We start from the raw sequence: 22,533 nt of genomic DNA, 5'->3' as shown, positions 1-22,533 counted from the left end.
ACTGAGCAGCTGCTGTTCAGACAGTTTGCTGCGCCTGTAAGTGGTAGGCTCTTCAGCCACCTAGCCATTTAAAAACAGCAAAAAACACAGAAGATGCATATTCTGTAGGCATAATGCTTTTCTTCAGTGATTAAAGCTCTATTAATAGACATGTTAATCCTATGAAGTACTGTATTTCCACACAATTAAAATGTATTAGTGGAGAAAATATAAAAGGGATAGTGAAGTGCATTTATTCCTGTAGTAAATTAAGTCCTGATTAGCTGATTATCAAAACATTATCTGATTTACATTTCTATAGACTTCTGGCCGTATGAACAGGAAATTAATTTTGGAAGTAGGTTCAGTTAGGTTTAAAGTTCAACAAATGAGAAACCTCATTTCTGCTCATACTCTGCTCTCCATACAGGAGAACAAGGAGCATTTGTTGATTTATCCAATGGATAAAATATTAACACTTTACAACCAAGAAACCAAATGTATTGTAAAATAAGCCACTTGCATGTTTGTTTGGGTATTTATCATTTTTATATAATCAACTCTCTAAAGTGATTGCTGTGGAAAGTGGTAAGATTTACTCTAATTTTATATTTATTTACTTAAACATTTGGCAAGCAAATGGCTGGATATGGTCATATAGCAGAAGCCTGCTCCCAGCACTCTACTTTCCCACTTCATTGAATTCGCCCTCTGTGGGCGTGTGCAGTCTGTCCTGGCAAGGGGCGGTAGGTCTGAACATTCTGGGCTGCTCTCCTAACACCGGGGGAAACAACTGCTCTATCAGAGGTCGTATCGTAAAGTGGGTTTAGTCTAGCTGAGACATAATCTTACTGCCTTCCTAAGCTTAAAAAGTGCATCCTGTCCTGTCATGGTGACGACAACTCACCCTAGTAAGGTTTTAAGGTGAACAGAAACTTGGATTATGCCCTTTGACACAGCCCCATGCACGGGGTGGGGGTGGGGGGATTCCCTTTCCCATCGAATGTAGCTTATTTATTTATTTACTTGAGATGAATCCTTGTTGCCTCAAGAGTTTTCCCCCCTCAGAGATAACAGCAGTGGCTCTCGAGGGATCCATTTGTTGCCGTGGTGATGTGCCCACGCCTTGTGTTGGCTCGTCTCCACCTCAGTGAGCCCCTTCCTGTCCTCAGCCCGGTGCAAATGTCTGCAGGTTCTTCAGAGCTAATAAACAGCATCCATCATTCCTTTCATCTGATCACTATAGCGGGGCCTTGTGAGTGAGTGTGGAGCATGAATCGTACAGCTGCACTAATGGAACTCTGAAGAATGAGCCCCTGAGTCAGCAGCATGAGTGCATAAGAGGGCCATAACCTCTTCCCCCTTGTCCCAGACTCAAAGTGCTGGGACGCAGAAAGGACCACAAATAGCTGTACCTTGTTTGAACATTAGGGTATTAATCCAGCTGGGTAGCCATTATTTGTTTCAAAACAGTATTTAGAGCCATCCTAGTAGCTCAGAATGGTATTTTTGAAGATAGCCCAGTTGACTAAAATTGTCCTGTGTTGGTTTTGTCTTCTCCTCCTCCCCCAGGAATGAGATGGAAAGGCACGTCCTGGAGCTACTTCATGTGGATATTATTGTTCCTTTCAGTGTGTATGTCAAACACTACTTTGACCTTCGCTCCTTAGCAGATGACAACAACCTGAATGTTCTATTCACTCCTCTTAGCAAAGAAAGAGCACAGAACTTAAAGGTAAGGCTGTGAAATCACTAACTGGGGTTTTCTGTCAGCCACCGAAGCCACATCTGTAGCTAAATTATATTAAGCAGTGATTAGGAAAATGGAAAGCTGTTAACAGTTTGAAGAGCTTATTGACCCGTTGGCATCATATTTCCTGTGTCTTTTATGGTTTATACAGGGATCCCACATTATTAAAAAAAAAATTGTCTCTTCTGTAACCATAATTCAGAATACTTTAAATCATATTTAATCTGTTCTTAATGGTTTTCCATTTGAACCTCTACACTTACATATAACCATACATGAATAATTTCTTAAAATTGTATCCCTAATCATATGTACCTACATAATCTACTTACCACTCTTAACTGTCTTTTTTTTTTTTTAATAATTGATGTTTTGGACTATTTCTACTGTCTTGATATTTTTAATAAATAAATAAATGTATTTATTTATTTATGGCTGCATTGGGTCTTCGCTGCTGCACGCGGGCTTTCTCTAGCTGCGGTGGGCGGGGGCTGCTCTTCATTGCGGTGCGCAGGCTTCTCATTGCAGTGGCTGCCCTTGTTGCAGAGCACGGGCTCTAGAGCGCAGGGTCAGTAGTTGTGGCGCACGGGCTTAGTTGCTCCTCGGCATGTGGGATCTTCCCGGACCAGGGCTCAAACCCGTGTCCCCTGCATTGGCAGGCGGATTCTTAACCACTGCGCCACCAGGGAATTCCCTCTTAACTGTTTTTTACTCAGCTTGCAGTTTGTGTGTGTGTGTGTGTGTGTGTGTGTGTGTGTGTATGTGTATCACAGTTCAGTCCCATGAGTTTATTAGACAAAGCATCCGTGGCTAACCTGAGAGACCTATACTTGGAAGGTATAATGTGGATTCAGATACTGGCTGTAGAAAGTACATGAGTTTTTAATATAAATGGTAACGTACATGGAACAAAGTAATACTTATGGCTTATGATTTTTGGTGGGTATACAGCAAAATTCACAACTGAAATGAACACATTTAAAATTGATACTTTCTGTGGTACCTTGGTGGTACTTTAGAATAAGATGTTTTTCTACCATAATTTATGTGCAAGTGAAATAGCACCTTTCAGCGCTTGTCATTAGACCTCTCCTACCTTCAGCACATACCTACCTGATTAAAATTTTCTTAGAGTATGTAATAACTAATGAAAACTGAATAGAAGTTGAATAGCTGAGTAAACACTGATTTTGCCCAAGTGTATGTCCATTACGTTTAAGGATCACGTGTGTAGGTAACAGATGATATTGCTATTAGGAGCCTATCATTAGGAACCCAATTTTTAAGTAACTCTAAGTTATTAGGGCAAGTTACCCCTTGCCCCAGCAATCTAATCATAGCCCTTAAAGGTTATTACCTTAGGGAATTGTCAGTTAGTGTAGATATCAGCTATCCAAAGTAGCAGTAACTATGAACTATCTAAACGAATGTAGATGTGTGGCTTATCAATGATGCTTTTTTTGTTTTTTTAAGGTCCGAACATTTTTTTTTCCCCCTAATTATACCTATGTTCTACCTGATTGACTTTCCTAGGCCATTTCCAGATTGTGTGACGACGAATACAAAGACGTGTGTAGAGCTGCTATGAGAAGGTCTTTCAGCGCTGATAATTTCATTGGTATTCGGCGCTCCAATGCCATCCTCTCTTAAGGGAGAAGTGAGGGGTTGTAACATCATAAACCCCTCGAAACAAGGACTGGAGAAATAGCACCTCTCCTGCTCAGAAACCAGCAAAGTTAGTATTTTCACCTTAAAGAAAGACATTGAATTCAAGAGACTCATGGACAAGCGAAGATTATGCTCATAGGAAAGAACGGGACCTCGTCAATGTAACACGCTCTTCTGTCCTTTTTATTGTAAACAGAGTTACAAAAACCACTCCAAAGCTAAAAGCTCCCAATCCATGCACAGATATCTGCTCCCAATCTACACACAGATATGTGATAGCTGAGAACTATGTGAGGTTTTTTAATTAATAGCTTAAATTTTTAGACTTTAAAGACACTAACTATATAACTTCTATGTTTTTCTTGCCTCACTGTCCCATACTGCTGCATATTCCTTTAGAATCAGTGCAGTATTACCATCAAAAAATGGGACTCCAAAAAAAAAAAAACAAAAAAAAGAAAAAAAAAACAAAAAAAGAAAAAAAAAACAAAAAAAACAAAAAAAAACAAAAAAACAAAAAAAAACAAAAAAAGAAAAAAACAAAAAAAAAACAAAAAAAGAAAAAAACATAAAAAAACAAAAAAACAAAAAAAACAAAAAAAAGAAAAAAACAAAAAACAAAAAAAAACAAAAAAACAAAAAAAAAAAATTTCATGTAATGTCTGAAACATTTATATTAACATATTTCCATACAAATAACCCAATGAAAGTTTAGTATTAGTTGTTTTGTTTGTTTTTTTATAAAAATCCCACAAGGACTCAGAGGAAAAGAATATACAAATCAATTTTCACTGCAAAGTAAAGGAGCTGTTACAGTGGAGGATTACTGGACTGAATGTCAATATTATGACATAGTATAAGTGTGTTTCATGTTTGGTAATTGCAATCATTGTTGCTTTTGTTGTGGTCATCCATGTACAATGCTTGGTGTCAGTCTATCTATCTCTTGTAAAAATAAAATACAGTGTGTGTGTGTGGAAAAAAACAAAAAAAAACAAAAAAAAAAACAAAAAAAGAAAAAAACGAAAACAAAAAACAAAAAAAAGAAAAAAACAAAAAAAAACAAAAAAAAGAAAAAAACAAAAAAAACAAAAAAGAAAAAAACAAAAAAAACAAAAAACCAAAAAAACAAAAAAAACAAAAAAAGAAAACAAAAGAAAAACAAAAAAAAGAAAAAACAAAAGAAAAACAAAAAAAGAAAACAAAAGAAAAACAAAAAAGAGAAAAACAAAAGAAAAACAAAAGAAAGAAAAAACAAAAGAAAAACAAAAGAAAAAAACAAAAGAAAAACAAAAGAAAGAAAAAACAAAAGAAAAACAAAAAAAGAAAAACAAAAGAAAAACAAAAAAAGAAAAACAAAAGAAAAAAACAAAAGAAAAACAAAAGAAGAAAAAAACAAAAGAAAAAAAAACAAGAGAAACAAAAAAAGAAAAAAACAAAAAAAACCAAAAAGGAAAAAACAAAAAAAAACAAAAAAACAAAAACAAAAAAAGAAAACAAAAGAAAAACAAAAAAAGAAAAAACAAAAGAAAAACAAAAAAAGAAAACAAAAGAAAAACAAAAAAGAGAAAAACAAAAGAAAGAAAAAAACAAAAGAAAAACAAAAGAAAGAAAAAAACAAAAGAAAAACAAAAAAAGAGAAAAACAAAAAACAAAAAAAGAAAAACAAAAGAAAAAAACAAAAGAAAAAAGAAGAAAAAAACAAAAGAAAAAAAACCAAGAGAAACAAAAAAAGAAAAAACAAAAAAACAAAAAAAGAAAACAAAAGAAAAACAAAAAGAGAAAAACAAAAGAAAGAAAAAAACAAGAGAAAAACAAAAGAAACAAAAAACAAGAGAAAAACAAAAGAAAAAAAAAACAAAAAAAACAAAAAAACAAAAAAAAAGAAAAAAACAAAAAAAAGAAAACAAAAAAAAACATGGGACTCCTAACAACTCATAAAGCCAAACTTCGGAACAGACTGTTGTAGCATCGTTAGGTTTTGCAGGGTTCTTCCTCCCTACTATATCATTGAAGCTGCTAGTCATTATTGGCAATCAATTTAAACCAAAAAGCTGCTGAATAACACATGTCATCCAAATTCTTTGCAGGCAGTACTTATTAGCATATTAGCATGCTTGCGATCATAAACAGAGAAAGTAGGTTATTTCCTTCTATTGGGTCCGTGCTGCATTTCTTGTTAACTATAATGGTGCTTCTGATTTTGTGATGATTTTCCTCTTTGTTCTATACTTGTATTAAAGGATATTTTCATAATTCCAGCCAACATGGTGGTCCAGTAATTAACAAGCCGGTGATGAAATAGAAGGTGTCCCAAAAGTCTTACAACAATTTTAAGCTTTAATATAGTGTGCTTGGATACTCCAGAACACTGTCGCAGAAGTATAAATGCTAGACTGGCAAAACATCACTTGAAACTTTAATCGAATTTCTTCTAAACTCATTTACTTTTGTACATTTTAAACATTAAGCTTTTATTTTTTTATTTTTTATTTTTTTAAATTAATGAATTTATTTAATGGCGTGTTGGGTCGTTTCTGTGTGAGGGCTTTCTCTAGTTGTGGCAAGTGGGGGCCACTCTTCATCGCGGTGCGCGGGCCTCTCACTGTCTCAGGCTCTCTTGTTGGGGACACAGGTTCGAGCCCTGGCTTGGGAAGGCCCGTGAGCCACAATTACTGAGCCTGCGCGTCTGGAGCCTGTGCTCCGCAACAAGAGAGGCTGCGATAATGAGAGGCCCGCGCACCGCGATGAAGAGTGGCCCCCACTTGCCACAACTAGAGAAAGCCCTCGCACAGAAACGAAGACCCAACACAGCCATAAATAAATAAATACATAAATTGTAAAAAATAAAAAATAAAACAATAAACGCTTAACGTTTAAAATTTACAAAACTAAATGAGTTTAGAAGAAATTCGATAAAACTTTCAAATGATGTTTTGTAAGTTTGTGGCATTTATACTTCTACAAGTATCAAAGCTTAAAATTGCACTAAGACTTGAGGGGATACCTCCCCTCCTCTTTTTAAAATAGTCCTTTGCAAGGCTGGGCTGCTTACCTGCTTGATCACCTAAGTTTCTTTTTTCTAGATTTGGTAAAGGAATTATGAACAACAGTGTTAATTCACATGTAATAAATTGAAAGGAACTGGACCCTAATAGTAGGGACAGGAGAGTAAGTGATACGAAACAGCTTTTCTATCCTGTGTGTTAACCTGGCTGTAGGTGTCTCACTTCAAGTTCTATTTAAGAGGAAACATATAAACCTTAGGAACCCTTACCTCAGGCTTTAAAAGGCAGGGAGGTCCAGTAATCAGTCTTTTTGGAGATTGGTAACGATGTCACCTAAACTTGAAATATTAAAAAAAAAAAAAAAAAAAAGTGTTCTCAACTATGTGAAATCTTTCTCCTCCTACCTTCTCAAATGTAATCCTAGGAATTTTGCCTGTAAACAAAGCATTTCTGGGCCAGAAGTACTTTCTCTCTTTATCGCAAGGCTTCACATTATACTGAGTGCTGCAGGTTCCATCATTTTTAAGGGACAGAGACATAAATGATAAATTATGGTATATAAAATACTACAATCTACCACCTCAAAAAATATTGTTTATGGAGTTTGGAGCTTGGAAATTCAAGTACTGATTGCAGTTTTATTTTGAAAAGAATGCTACAACTTATGTGGTTTTGCTTCCTCATGTTTATATTAAAAGAAAAGCTAATAAACTCTATTGTAATTAAAATATATGGCTACTGTGTTTGTAACACTTCTCACTATTCACATAACATTACAACTCTGCCTAACTCAAATGTTTTCAGTCAGCTCTGATAGTCGGGCCTTAAAGCATTTTCAAACTAACCATTCATAAGTTGTTTTGACCCCTGCCTTTAGCTAAGATGTAGACATTTATTTCTCCAGCTTACGCTCTTTTCAACCTGAAGATAATCTAGTACACTTAAAATCACTGGCTACAGTGCTCAGTGGCATAATGCATTAGATGGCATTTTTGAATTGTTTGTTATGGTGCCAAGATGGAAATGCACATTGAAAGATAAAAGTAGGTAAATACACAGAGAAAGGAATTACAGGAATACTGTAGAATCAGAACTTGTTGTTTGAGGGTTTCAAGCAATTGAACAGGAAAGAAAATGGAAGAACAGGAAGCAGTAGCATTGTGGTTGCTGTTAAGAGGGTGACTTTTACACAAGCCCCGGAATTTGACGTTAACCTGCTATTTCACTTCACATGCAGTTGGAAATATACCAGATCGCTAAAGAAGTTTCTTTTAGACCCTAGCCACTGCACTTGAGCAATATTCCATCAGTCCTGATAGTATTGCCGTCGTATTTCATCCACCTTAGTTCCCTTCCTGAGGTCACATCTTTAACTTTGTTCTTGTTAAGTTGCTGATGAGGAGAAATGATCTGATTTAGTACAGAAGGGGAAAAAAATCTATCACAAGTCACTGTTTATATCAATAGTTTGCACCGCGTAGTAATATGCCAGTTACTAAGCAGAAATGCTGACATATCTCGAGTGGTCGAAGGTTTAAAAAAAAAAAAATTGGGGGTAGGAACATTGGGCATGACTGTAGCTTCAAGAACAAGTTGGTAGAATAAGGGGAATCGCTAAAAATTGCTTTTCCCCTTCAGCTTTAATTCTAGAGGCAATACAGCCATTTTAATAAATGGGAAATTGAGGCAACTTAAGGTAAAAATTTAAACATCACAAAGTAGGTTCTCCAACAAATATGGGGCATGGAAACTAGTTATTAAGAGGGTGGCAACTATGGCATTTTTTTCCAGATTTTTATACCGAGGAAGGGTTTGTTCCCTAAAGTAGTAAGACTATAAAAGAATATCTGACTACCTGAACTCAAATTTTACTTTTTCGCTTTTTAAAAAAAATTGTTTTTCTCTATTGGAATACTGACATCTGTGCAATTTTAACTCTGGTATACCGTGAACTGAACTTGATTCTTTACAAGGAAAAGACAAAAGTTTGAAATGTATGTTTGAACCAAATTAAATTGCCATTTTTGTATGTTAAATTCATGTGGTTGACCCTAAGACAACTTCTTAGGGCCCAGTGTTTCTGGTTAAGAGAAATTTCTTCCACCCTGTATCAGATTCCATCATGACCCTATTCTTTCACATTTACTCCTAATGTACCCTGTATGCCCATTATTGAAATTCAACAGCACTAAATCCTAGTTTTACAACAGGTCAAATTTCATTTCTTAGTTTTCCCATTCTATAAAATATACCATTCCTTGATTTTTGAAAAATGCTGAAGCCAGTATTTACTGGAAAACAATTCACTCTGTATTCAGCTTATGCAATGTTTTTGGAAATGTTTACCTATAGCGTGTAGGTTAGCTAAAATCTTTCATCACCCAAGACTTCTCTCTAACCACATGTAAAATGACTACGACTGTTCCCTCACCCAGAAGCCGCATTCTTGAGTATAGAGCTATTTGGTAAAGCACTTGACAGCTGGTAGGGGCTCTGCCAGGGGTAAGTGCTAATTTCTATGCAGAATCTGTAGATTACACCCAGCATCTATCAAGTTAAGGATTAGATCACCTAAAATCTTAACTGTTAGCCACTCACCAGCCTGGCCAGCCTGACACCGTGCCAGCAAGAATACAAAAGATCTAGGAGCCCTTCAGAGAGACACCTGGTCCCTTGTACACAGGTGCAATCTGTTTGGCTTCTGAGGCAATTTCCACTAGTCCATTTTAAATGGGTTTGGCAGATGAGATAACATGTACTTCATGTGAAAGAAATGTTATGAATACCAGTTTATGGTTTAGGATCTCTAACATGCAGAAAGAACCAGGAAAGTGAAGTAGTATAGAAATTAAGAGAAATCCAGAGTCAAATGAAGAGGTTAATGTTCTTTAAAAAAAAAAAAAAAAAAAGGAACAGGTTAGGTGATTACTTAACTGCTGTGAGGGCAGCTAAATAATTTGAATGTGATTAGAGAAAGTCAGTGACAGCCTCAGGACCTAAGGTCCTCAAGAATATGTCGATCTCTACTTCAAGACCTCAAATTACTCTGCCAGCTTTTTCTTACAACGTCTATTCCTTCATCTTACCGTTCTCAATTCTACTGACCTTTACTTCTAGCTCCCCAGATGGTGGCCCTTGATCTCCTCACTGTGGGAACCGACTCTTCCAAACGCAGGGCGTCAGTGTTTTGTCCACCTCCCACTGCCCTCTCTCAACAAGGTCATCTCAGCTTCACCCTTTGACTCTCTGCCCGTGTCCAATGTGGCAGTGCTTGATGTTGGTTACTACTGTGAGCCATTTCTAAAACACTATCACCAGGTTCCAGGAAATACAGGATTTATATGGCTCACGGGCTAACTGGCCCCTTGTAATCCCCTTTAATCAACTACTTGAGCCCTCCTGTGTTCCCACAAAGTAGTTGTTCCCAATTTGCTGCACTCACTCCCCTGATCTGCCCACAACCCTAGATGTATCTCCTCAGGCTAGGCAGCAACCCCACCTTCCAAACTCCAAAACTCATTTCATCTGGCATTAGGAACAGATGCCTCACTTCTTAAGGTAACCCCTCTCATCTAAGGGAGAGGATTCCATCCCAACTCTTCAAATTTCTATATCCAACACCCCCACCACCAGGATGGTGGTGAGGATGGGGCAATTTGACCTTCCTCAGCCCTTGACATGTCCTAGTGTTTCTCAAGATGTGGTCTCCAGACCACCTGCCTCTCATGGGCTGAAAGTCCCTGTAAGAAATGAAGCTTCTCTAAATGCAATGTGGAATCCTAGAACAGATAAAGAACATCAGTGGAAAATCTGGTGAAATCCAAATGAAGTCTGGAGTTAACAGTAGTGCGTTAATGTTGACTTCTTAGTTTAACAAATGTGCTATGATAATATGTTAATATTAGGGCAAAATGGATATATCTTTGCAACTTTTCTGTAAACCTAAAATAATTCTAAAAGTTTACTAAAACAGAACAAAAAGACCTAATTCTTGGATCCCAAATTAATCTCAATTCCTGGAGCTGAAGCCTGGGAATCTACATTTCTAATAGGAACCCCAAATGATTCTTATGCAGACACAAATTTGAAAACTAGTCTTTCAATTCCCTTTCCATTCCATGCCTGAATGGCTGCTTCCTCCTTGTTTTACTTACCTTAACCTGATTGAATCTTTTAGATCCTCTCAACCCTAAAATATAAGTACTATCATTATCCCCCTTTCACAGATGAGAAAGTACTAAGATGCAGTACACAAATGAAGTACTAAGAACTTAAGTAATTTGTTCAGGATCAACAGCCCATGAATGATGGAGCTGGGAGTTGAATCCCTAATCAGTCTAGCTCCCAAATCTATGCACAGAACCATTCTACTTCCTCTCATTCTGTTGCACGTAAGAGCTCTGTAACTAAATCACTAAAAGAAGCATTATTACCTATTTCTCCAACTTCCTAAGTCCAACAGTGCCCCCCTTTTCCACTGGGGGGAATGAACAATGAGAAAGCATTGGGAAGACGTGCCCACTAGAGGCCTGTACGGGTCAGGCACAGCGGCTCTTGCACCAGGATCCAGCTCAACCGCTGTATTTTCTGTTCTCCCAAATGCCCTAACATGTACCAATCTAATAATGCTCATAGTACTCACTTTGATGCTAAATTAATTATCTCAGGTTTACTAAGCATCTGTCCAGATTGTCAGGGAAGTGCCAACTCTAAATCAATTTACAGTTGGCCCTCCGTATCCACAGGTTCTGCATCAGTGGATTCAACCAACCATGGACTGAAAATATTTAGGGAAAAAAATTTCAGAAAGTTACAGAAAGCAAAACTTGAATTTGCTGCACACCACCAACCATTTGCATTATATTTACAACTACTTACTTAGGATTTGTACTTGGTGTTATAAGTAATCTAGACATGACTTAAAGTATAAAGGAGGGTGCGGGGGAAGATGGGAGGATTGTGCGTAGGTTATATGTAAATACTGCACCGTTTTATATAAGGGACTTGAGCATCCATGGATTTTGGTATGGGGTGGCACGGGGGGGAGGGAGACGACTGGAACCAATTACCCACAAATACAGAGGGAGAACCATATATCCTCTTATCTTATCTGGGTTCCCTGACTTGTATTTAGACCTTAATACAAAGTTGTGGATCTAACTGCTGAATGATGAAGTTTTGGGAGTTTCTGACTGCAAACCAGACACACACAACAACAGCAACACTTCTATCCAAATTGCTTCAGTACAGAGTATAGATGGAGGGTTGATAAAATAGAACACAATCTCAGGTAATGTCTCTGTTCTTATGTGTATTTTCCTTCATTTCTTCAAGTGAATCATGAAACAATCACAGGATCAGCAGGAGAAACCTATGAAGTATATTCAGGTAAAACATGTTTTCATTAGTTCTCCTTCTGGTGATTGGAATTTCTTTGATTTTATTATCAATAAAAACGTTGCCGCTTACATTCAAAGTACATCCGAGAAATCTGATCATGAAGTTAGAATGCACATACCTCCTTCAGATACTCTTAGAAAACAGTGTCTCTCCATGAAAGCATGAGAAAAATACTTGTACAGCATCTTATTTGCTTTACCATTGCTTTAATGCACTTTAAAATTTATCTACAGTAATTGGGAACAAAGAAACAAAAATAGACATTTCTTTGTTTTTCATAAATAACTACTCTCCATATTTGATAAAAATCTCAAAGCATTATTTTAACTTCCCACAAATATAATACATACAATTTTTTTTTTCTGAAATAATAAGGTCAGCCAATTAAGTATCTTGACACTAATACAACCACATATAACTGCTATTCTACTGACTTCCAGGAACAAAACAAAAACAGAAAACTTCTTATCAAGATGCTCTGGGTTTCCTTTTGCTAGTGTTAGCGATCTGGAATTATAATCATCTGCCAGGAATAATTTTATAGATTCTAGTTGATTGTCTACAAAGAAAATATCGCTGGCTCTGCTTTGTGAGTTCTGGATTTGACATGACACTGACAATACCGCATGGGACAGGCACTATACACACATGGAAATCAGAAAAAGTACTGAATGCCCTGGACTCGAACTACTGACTCAGTATGTGCCTCACTTGGCTCAGTAATAAATTCACCTGCACCAAACCCGTATCAAAAGTCACTAAATCTCTCATATATATAATATATATTATTTATATACACACCCACAACACATACACATTATACATACAGTTTGTAACAACATGAAGTAATATTGTCTTCAAATGATGTACCACAGACTGCAATAAATCCTGTAATTGTCATCAAGCTGCTAGAAGCTTTTGAGAGTTCTGAGCCAGGTTACTTAGTTACTTTCATCCTGCCTACCCTTCATTCACCCTGCTTTAATGTCTTGGTAGCTTTTTCTTTCAAAACCACCCTCCTCAACCCAGGCGTATTTCTTTCCCAGGATCACTTGATCGGACTTTGGAGGCAAGAAAGGGCATGCAGGGGGAGCAGGAAATCCTCAGCCACTGTACCTCACACCTGCCTAGATTTGTGATGTTCTCTGTCCTGTTGGCCACATTCGGTGTTAGAAAGCAGTTATTCAAAGCTTTGTCCCTCCTACCCCCCTTGGTCTTTCTGTAGAGCACAAAAGTGAAAGAAGCCTCTTTAGCAGGGGTAGCAGTTCATTAAAATATACAACTACATTTCCTAGCTCTGGGGTTCCCATTCTGTACTTGAGACTGCAGGTCACGGATGCTGTTATTAAGGTGCGGTGTGGGATCCATGAGGTTTTCTCCTGGCAGCCGGTGTCAGGATTAGTGCAGCCCTAGCCCAGGAGGAAACGGCCTAATGAATACCAACTTGGAAACAGTGGTGTCAGCACGTTATTTAAGCTTGTACATTGCTCACAATTACACACAACACACACACAGGCTTATCACTGGAAACGACTACGAGAAAACAAGACAAAGGTTTGCAAGGATAAACCAATAAGGCACCAAGAATACTTATTTTCAGCCAATTTAGACAACTTCAAAGTGTGAGGTTAATAATAGAAATTAAAATGACTTCCTAAGTCTTATCAACTGATTTACTGAGAGGTCACATATTAGTTCCTTCTAAATCTTTACCCCCTAATCTGTGATGGGAGACGTTGCTTACAATTGAACCATGAAAGGGACAGCCCAAAAGCTGTACATGTGAAACTAAACTGGGCCTTAAATCCTCACTAAAATCACAGAGCTGGCTGTGAAGAAGCTGCTAAACCACCCCACAACCTTCCATTTTATAATTGTTTTCATGAGTGTGGATTGTTTGCCTAATAAAAATAAAAATCAGAAGAAAACAGCATATGAGATGGAAATAGGGGGCGACCATAAATAGATGGGCTTCTCTGCCCTGGGTAGCGGGAGGGGTGGCTGAGGTAAGACTTGAGGGAAGCAGGTGGGCTTCATCTTTGAGGGAAGGGAGGGGGAGAGCAGCGGTGAGAACAGAGGCTGAAAACAGAGGCAGCTCTGAGAGTTGGCCTGGACCTAGACCTCCAAATGCATTACCTGTATTGCCTCTCCTTGGCTTAGTATCCTTTGTCTTAACTGTCTTTTTTTTTTTTTTTAAAGTAAATTGGTTGTTCTTTTTAGGTTTGGTATGTTGCCAAAATGAAAAATAGTTGTTTTAACAGGAAGAATTAAATCACTTCAACCACATCATCCCACAACTTTTAGATACATTCTGCATCATCTTTACACTCCTCCACAAAAAAAAAAATAAATAAATAAAAGGAAGAGGAAAAACCCAAATTAGGCACAATGACCTAAGGCAGCAGAATAATCTATGTACTTTCTGGGAAGACATGTTAACTGAGGGAAGAGGTCAAGGTGATCAGAAAAGTTCCTCATTTGAAAAACAAGAGAGGAACTGGCCCTCAGGCAGGGGATCTATTTCAAGGTTCTAAGAAGCTTCTGAACAAGTAGAGGAATTAGATGTGCAAAAAGTTCTGTAACTCTGTGTACAAGGTTTTGTCGAATATACTGAAATTTTGATTCAGAGGATGAGTGTGTAAGAGCAGTGCATTTTTATAAACGTGAATAGCTTCTGAAAGTCCATGAAAACTATAACACCAGGCTTCTTTCCACCAGCAAAGTGCTTAAATACACTATGGAAACTATACACTTGTTTACTTAATATCCATAATGTAAAAACTGACCTGGGCTTAAATCTGACTTTTCCAACTTTGGTATAAATGAAGCGCAAATCCCTACACTTGCTGTTTTTCTAGGGAGACATCCTCAAATTTTAATTGTTTTTGCCATTTTAGCTTCTTAAATTTAGTCCCCACTCAGTCCTGGTCACTGGTATTCTGCTAGCCAATGCACTGTCACCCCCTTCCCCAGTAATGGCCTCACACTCTTCTTTAATGAATGGTTAAATAGATTAGTAAAGCAAACAGAATTTTTAACAGTAAAGTATGTATGCGTGGTGTGTGTACGTGTGTATTCATCAATACATAGGCTTTCATATATAAATGAGGGAATGGTTCAACAGATTAGAAAAGCAAACAGAATTCTCTAACAGTAAAGTGTGTGCTCATCACTATATAGGCTTTCTCAGAAGAGGAAGAGAAAAATATATTGAGGTGGGGGGGGGAACAGCTTTCCTTTTGCTACACTGATCCATGTTTTAAAAGCTTGTGCAAGGGTGTTATGGGTCTCATTTGTTTTCAGAGGCCGCAGAGAGCAGTGTCTCGATGCTTTTGGAATATCTGGCTGTAATCTAGTCCAAAGTCCAGGGACACTTATTTTCCCCCATCGCTGCCAGTGTTTGTTCACAGGACTGCATGGTGCGCGCCCGCCGCCGCGCCCCGCCCGCCGCTCTTCTCCTCCCCTGCAGGGGGATCCGCGCTCCAGCGGACTCCTGGGGGCGGTGGCGGTTCTCCCGGGACGCGCCGGGCTCCGCTCCTCCCCCGCGCTCTAGCACCCTTTGGCCCACCTCCGGCGGGTATTGAACTGCGCGCGGCGGCGGCGGCGGCGGCGGCGCTGGCCGCAGTGGAGTCACGGCCTCGGACTGACTGGCCTGTCCCGCCCAGCCTGGGTCACTTGCTTCTAATGCCCGCCGGGAGGCTCCGCCCCGGCCCCGCCCCTTCGCGCTGGGGCTCGGTTGGTGGGCCGCCCCGACACGCTCTCCGCGCGTCCCCGCCCACTGCCCCGCGGGCTCAGCCTCTCCCCAGGCGCCCTCCGGCCCCGCCTGGAGCTGGCAGCCGAGGAGCGTGGGCCAATCGCCGGCCGGGAAGCTATGGGGGGCGGGGCGAATGCTAATCACGCCTTCTTGAGACCCGGAGCGGGAAACCCTAGCTAGAAGTCCCTCCTGAGTTCTCTGCTGGCGTCCACTGGTGCGGGGCTCACTTTCCCGTAATGTTCTAGCTTATGAACCCTAGCTTCCAGGGCACCTACCAGGTCTCCTATCTGCAGCTAAGCATCCTTAGAGTCCAGCGCTTGTTTAAAAGAACTGCTCAAAGAATCATTCTTAACCGTGGCACCTGTCTCCTCTCTGCGCTGCCCTCACCAGGTGAGCTCAAATTGAGAGAAGTACAAATGCTTACTGAGCCCCTACTGTGTGTCAGACGGCGCGTTAATCGTTCTCATCTTAATCCAGGATGTCTCAGATCCTTACAACAATTCTTATAGGTGAAGAAACAGAGTTTAGAAGCATACCAAGGGAACCGAGCTAATGATAGTTCCCCCAAGAAAGCCACAACCTAGATAATCTTGTTCAGCGCGGTATTCCGACCGCCTAGCACAGAGTAGGCTCTCAAATGGCAAACCCGGGATTCGAACCGAGATAGTTGGGACGCGACAGCCACAGTTTTTACCACCTCCTCCCCCCTCCCCCCATATGCGACCGGTTATCTCCCAGGCTTTAACCTTTACTTTTGCATTTCGTAACAAAATCTTACTGTTGCGACAAGAAAGTGATTTTCTTTCTGTCTTTGGAAGACTCCAGACATGTTAGTCCTTTATCAGTTTATCGGGTTAAAAATCCAGGCAGTTCGAAGTCGCCCGCAGAGAAAAGCAACACTGGCTCCGGGCTCTGTGATGGGCAGGGGCCGCCCCCCCCCCCGCCGGGGGCTACCCGCTGCTTAGCTGCGCACCCGCGCGCCGCCGGGGATCCGGGGCAATGGGACAATGGCCCAGTTCCCTATTTTGTAAAGCGATGTACTGAAATTCAGAAAGTGCTCCTCCCCCACCCCATCTTCCCTTGCATACTTCTGCATATCAATCCATTAAAAATCCGAAGAGTAATTTATCTTATTCGCTATTATCCTGTTAAATTGCTCTACCGCCACAGCAGTAATTGCACTGATCAGTGATTCAGACTTCTTGAGCAAAAGGCCTTAAGTAGGTTTCATTATTAAAATTTCCCAAGGTTTTATTATTAAAATAAACCTGAGATAAAGCAGTATGCCTCCATGGAGCAGTCATACTAATGATTTTAGGGTTAGGAAGGGATGTCGGTCCCATCATCAATGTCTCACTCATGAATACCAGTAATTGGGAATTTATCAACCAATAAAACCAACCGGCATTCTAAGAATGAGAAATAAAAATCTCATTTTAAGTAGCACATGCAGTGCTGTGTAATCCTTTAAAAGGCTGCCTTTGTTCACTGAGGTAGTGCTTGTAAGAGCACACACTGGAAACAATGCAAGCATCCATTTCTAAGGGACTGGTTCAGTAAACTAGGAGGCAGCCATCCACACAGTGGAATACTATGCAGCTCTGAGAAAAGAATGAGGAAGCTCCTTCTGTACCAACATGGAAAGATCCCCGAGACATACTGTTAAGGACAGAAAGCAAGTTACAGAACGAATTATAAAACATGCTGCCTTCATCATGAAAAAATCTACAAATAACAAATGTTGGAGAAGGTTTGGAGAAAAAGGAACCCTCCTACTGTTGGTGGGAATGTAAACTGATGCAGCCACTATGGAAAACAGTATGAAGGTTCTTCAGAAAACTGAAAATAGAATTACTATATGATCCAGCAATCCCACCCCTAGGCACATATCTGGACAAAACTCTAATTCAAAAAGATACATGCACCCCTATGTTCATAGCAGCACTATTCACAGTAGTCAGGACATGGAAACAACCTAAATGTCCCTTGACAGATGAATGGATAAAGAAGATGTGGTACATATATAAATGGAATATTACTCAGCCATTAAAAAGAATGAAATAATGCCATTTGCAGCAACATGGATGCAACTAGAGATTATCATACTAAGTGAAGTAAGTCAGAAAGAGAAAGACAAATACCATATGATATCACTCATATGTGGAATCTAAAATATGACACAAATGAACCTATCTACGAAGCAGAAACAGACACACAGACATAGAGAACAGACTTTTGGTTGCCAAAGCGAGGGGAGGGATGGAATGGGAGTTTGGGGTTAGTAAATGCAAACTATTACATATAGAAAGGATGGACAACAAGGTCCTACTGTATAGCACAGGGAACTATATTCAATGTCCTGGGATAAACCATAATGGAAAAGAATATGAAAAAGAATGTATATATATATATATATATATATATATATATATATATATATATGTATAACTGAGTCACCTTGCTGTACAGCAGAAATTAACACAACATTGTAAATCAACTATACTTCAATAAAAAAAAAATTCGACAACAAAGAACAAAAAAATAAAATAAAATAAAATAATAACTTGCCTTTTGTACAAAAGAATAGGAGGAAAATAAGGATATATACTCCTATTTGCTTGTATTTACATAAAGAAATACTATACTGATATATAAGAAACTACTGAGTGGCATGTATAAGGGGCAGGGGGGTCTATTGGGCAGACCAGAGCTGAGATGGAAGTGATTTTTCTCAACATATACATTTAAAAATAATTTTCCATGTCTTTAATTTATATTTACTACCTATTAATTTGGTAGTAAGGGTTAGAAGGCTCTGTTTCCTCCACTTTGGGGTCAAATAACCAGGCTTCAGACTTCTTACCTGGGCCTGCTCGGAGTCACTAACCTCAGGGCAGTAATAACTTAGGTGAGAGGAGTAACAAGACTATTACTTGACTGTCTCCTTAGGGAAGGAGAAACCGATAAAACATGAGGGCCCATAAAAATTTGAACACTATACTTAAGACTGGGTTAACTCAGCCTTCTAAAATGTGCAAAAACAACAGAAACGTGACACTACGCTAAAAACGGGGGTGTGGGGAGAACCGGGTAGAGAGTGGCCTTCCTCTTTTCACAATTGTGATTTTATTCTTGGGTTTTCATAATGGACTTTTGTGAAGAGGGGAGATTTACATCCAAGTCTAGGATTACAACTATCTTAAGGCCACTTTCAATACAAGTGCTTTTTCATAAATCGCTTCTGTGGTTTCCCTGCCCCCAAACAAGTAGAAAGAAGGGAGAAATAGAGGGGCATGTCAGGGGTTTATCTAGCTTTGTGGGTTAAGAGGATTGGCACCAAAATGAATAAAATTCAAACAATTGTCTAACCCTGGTGTCAGACAGTTCTTGCTTTAACAAAACTCCTAGGCCAGCTAAGACCTTCCTACCTATCCAGATCCTCAACAAGATAAATGCAGACACGAATCAACTGCAGAGTTAAAAGGCCACAGATGTTCCCGTGTTAGCAGGGAGTCTGGGAAGGAAGAGCCCCCAGAGCTGCCCCAGTCACCCCACTTAAGGGAAAGAGGTTGGCACCCAGGAGAGTGAGTAAGGCAAGCCCTCATGGGAGCCTGCCAGTCTCCACAGAAAAAATATCCTGTAGTCACGAGACGACCAGACGAACGGATGCAAACCATCCACACAGCTAGTGTAGCTTTGCCTCCTCTCTAGATCCAAGTCTGCAGAGGAAATAAATGCCATGAGCTCTAGTTCTGCCCTCCTCTTCTTGGGAGAGCCTGCATTAGCTAATGACTCCAACATGCCTGTCACCACCAGTTGAGTCTCATGCCACTGAGCTCCAGACCTCTTTCAACTATCTTTTGGACATCTCTACCTGGACGTCCTGGGTGCCCCATGTCCTTCTCCCTGGCAACATATGCCCTTTCTAGCTCCACTCTCCCCGCCTCAGTTAATGGCAGTGCCATGCACCAAGATACCTAACCCAGAAAGCTGAAGGGTATCCTACACTCCTTCTGCCTTGCCCCTACTTCTATCCACTCATCAGCAAGGAGCTGTACTGATTTTTTAACCTCCTAAATATCTCTCAAAGCCTTGCTTCCTTTTTATTTGCACTGTCACTGCCTTAATCTGTACCTCATCATTCAATCAACAATATTTAGAGAGGATAGATAAGAGCTAGGTGCTTTTAAACAGAATAAAAGCAGAATGACCTCTGCCTTCTGGTGTTCAACATCCACTAATTTCTTATCTGAACTATTCAGATATACTCTTTCTCCTACCACTCATTCTCTACATAGCACCCAGAGTGTCTTCTCAAGACTTAAATACAGCATTTAATTCAGAGGTCAGCAAACTTTTTCTATAAAGGGCCAGTTAGTAAATATTTAAGGCTTCTGGGCCATATGTTCTCTGTCACAACTACTCAGCTCTGCTCTTGTAATGTAAAAACAGCCATAGGCAATTTGTAAACCAATGGCCATGATTGTGTTCCAATATGCTTAATTTACGAAAACAGGCAGCAGGCCAGATTTGACCCATGGGCCATAGTTTGCCAATCTCTGACTTAATTAATTGTAGTGCTTCTCACTCCACTGGAATGAATCCGAATTCCTTCCCATGGCCCACAAGGCCCTCCAACCTCACCTCAGTACCACTTGCCCTTCCTTCTATGCTCCAGCCCCCCAGATCTTCTTTATGGCCCTCAAACACTGTGCCAATATGTTCCCATCTCAGGGTCCCTGCCCTTGCTGTTCATCCCATCAGGACCACTCTTCCCCACATCTTCCTGTAGCTGCCTCAGCTCCAATGTCACCTCCTCAGAGAGGCTCTCACTAACTACCCCAATAGGTCAGCACCTACCCTGATGCTCATTCTAACTTCCATTTATTTATTTTCTATTCATTTTCTTCAAATTACTTATCACCATCTGAAAAATATCATGCATATTGTCTGTCTACACGACCTCACACCACCACTAGAATATAGGCTCCCTGAGGGCAGAGACTGTCTGATTTGTTCACCCCTAGGTTCCCAGCACCTAGAACTACACCGAGGACTAAGCAGGGGCTCGATAAACATCTATTGTCTGAACTGTTATTGCCTCCAGCCTCACCCCCTCTAAATCACTTTATCCTCACTGCCACTAGTGATCTTTCTAAAATATAAACTGAATCATGTCACTCCCCTGCTTAAAATAATCCCATGGTTCCCAACTGGCTTTAGGATACACATGTAAAGTATGTGGCAAGACTACTATAGCTCTTCTCGTACCTTCTGATGCTTTCCCATTAGACTGTGAGCTCCAGGTGGCAAGGACCATGTCTTGTTCATCTTTTCATTTCAGGTGCCCCAGCAGAGTGCCAGGAACTCTGTAGGTGCTCCGTAAATGTAGAATGAAATTGATCAATCAAAGGCGCATAGCAACTAGTACAAGGCTAAATTAAAACGTGATAACTCAATAAATACCATATTTAAAGCCAATGAAGCAAGATTTTGTACAAAACTCTTCCTTTTCTTCCTTTGTAAGCAACCTGGGCAGGGGTTATGCTTACAATTCTGAATCTAGCTTTGGATTTTGTCATCCAGATTCTACCTGGCAGGCAGCCACTCACCGTTTTCTAAAAGAATGGTAGGAGGAGGCAAAGAGAGAAGTAAAGCAAATCTATCTATGCTGTTTTCCTGTGAGCAGCTCTGGTAAAAGGGTTAGGAAAGATGACATAACACCTGAGCTAAAATGCAACTCAGGGAGTCTCCATGAATTCCAAATGTCCACATTCTCTCTGTCATCTATTAGCAAAGAAAACCCAATGCTGGCTGTTTTACTTTATAAAATAACCCAACACGTTTGGGGAATTTCTGCAGAACTGTCTTACCAATAGAATGGAAATTGCTACTTCTAGAAGAATTTCCATTAGCCCTTTTAAATCCTTCAACATTCATTAAGGCCAAGGAGTTTTCACCTAATGCAATCTGATGGGTGTGAGAACAGAGTCTTTCTAGGGAATACAGGCTCCCAAATTGTTCAGCTGGGAAGTAGGGAGGGAATTTATTACTCAAAATCAAAGGGAAATGAAAAGAGGCCAACCCAGAATGTTATTACTCTCTTTCTCAGGTGGGGGATTGAGTTCCAGAGTCATTCTGTTCCCTTCATATGGCCTCCTTACTTAGCATCTAAAAGCTTCGGGTCTTAGACGCAGCCAGCTAGGTTCTCTTCTAATGTAATAGAATCTGCTTCAGCAAAGCCATCTCCAGACTCCAGAAATGATAGGCTATAAATTACTGAGTCTCCCACCAGATATAATGAAGTGCAAGTTACTGCAGTCCTGAATGACCACTCCCCATGCTACTCTGAGTTGCTTGAAGTAAATTTGACTGAGGACTGGAGCAAGCACGAAGCAGAGCTAGATCTGGGCTTACTTCATTTTGAGCCTAGCTCCTTACTACTCACCAATGGGTCCCGTTGCAGAACCCAAGTAGGGGATGGGAGGGAACAAGGCTCCTGGGTTTCTCAATCCTAATGTCTGCTTCTCTTCAACATTTACGGTCTCCATGTAAACAAGCGAAACTAAAATAACAGAACGAGTAAACCTTATACACAGAACCTCCAGAGATTCACAAAACTGCATTCAAGGTACACAGTCAACCCTGAGGAAAGCTAATTGACTTTCCTCTGAAGTTAAGTACAAGTGATCTGTTAGATTTGGAACCATTCAAAATTCCTGTCAAGGATCTGCCAGTATGGGAGCCAAGAACCAACCATTCAAATGGGCCCCGCTGCCCAGCCTCTTTACAAGGCCATCTCCTCATACTGTTCCATTTAACAAAACTGTAGCCCATTACCTATCCTCAAATCCCTTTGCCAATGGTACAGAGCCAGAACATCCTACTCCCTGGCTGAAAATCAACAGGACAACCTACCAAACACCACTCAGAAGGTGCTGAAATGCATGGATTACAAGAGTAAAGAAAAAGTC

General features: G+C 39.9%; 1 protein-coding gene across 5 annotated transcripts in view; it reads left to right on the top strand.

Moving 5' to 3' along the window:
- LOC130707487 (cyclin-Y-like protein 1) overlaps positions 1-3,859 on the top strand; it is a 184,873-nt gene extending 181,014 nt beyond the window's left edge. For 2 of the 5 annotated variants that reach the window (XM_057542106.1, XM_057542102.1), the window contains 2 exons: positions 1,552-1,714; positions 3,263-3,856. In XM_057542106.1, coding sequence (XP_057398089.1) covers positions 1,552-1,714; positions 3,263-3,379 — 280 coding nt within the window. In that variant the 3' untranslated portion in view covers positions 3,380-3,856. Of the gene's footprint in view, positions 1-1,551; positions 1,715-3,262 lie in introns of all 5 variants that reach the window. The other 3 variants (XM_057542113.1, XM_057542126.1, XM_057542117.1) reach the window with 3 other exon arrangements.
- The last annotated feature ends 18,674 nt before the right edge of the window (positions 3,860-22,533 follow it).

This window comes from Balaenoptera acutorostrata, chromosome 1 (genome assembly GCF_949987535.1).
Source record: "Balaenoptera acutorostrata chromosome 1, mBalAcu1.1, whole genome shotgun sequence".
Taxonomy (NCBI): domain Eukaryota; kingdom Metazoa; phylum Chordata; class Mammalia; order Artiodactyla; family Balaenopteridae; genus Balaenoptera; species Balaenoptera acutorostrata.
Note: the sequence above shows the minus strand (reverse complement) of the source record. Positions and strands in the feature narration are given on the sequence as shown.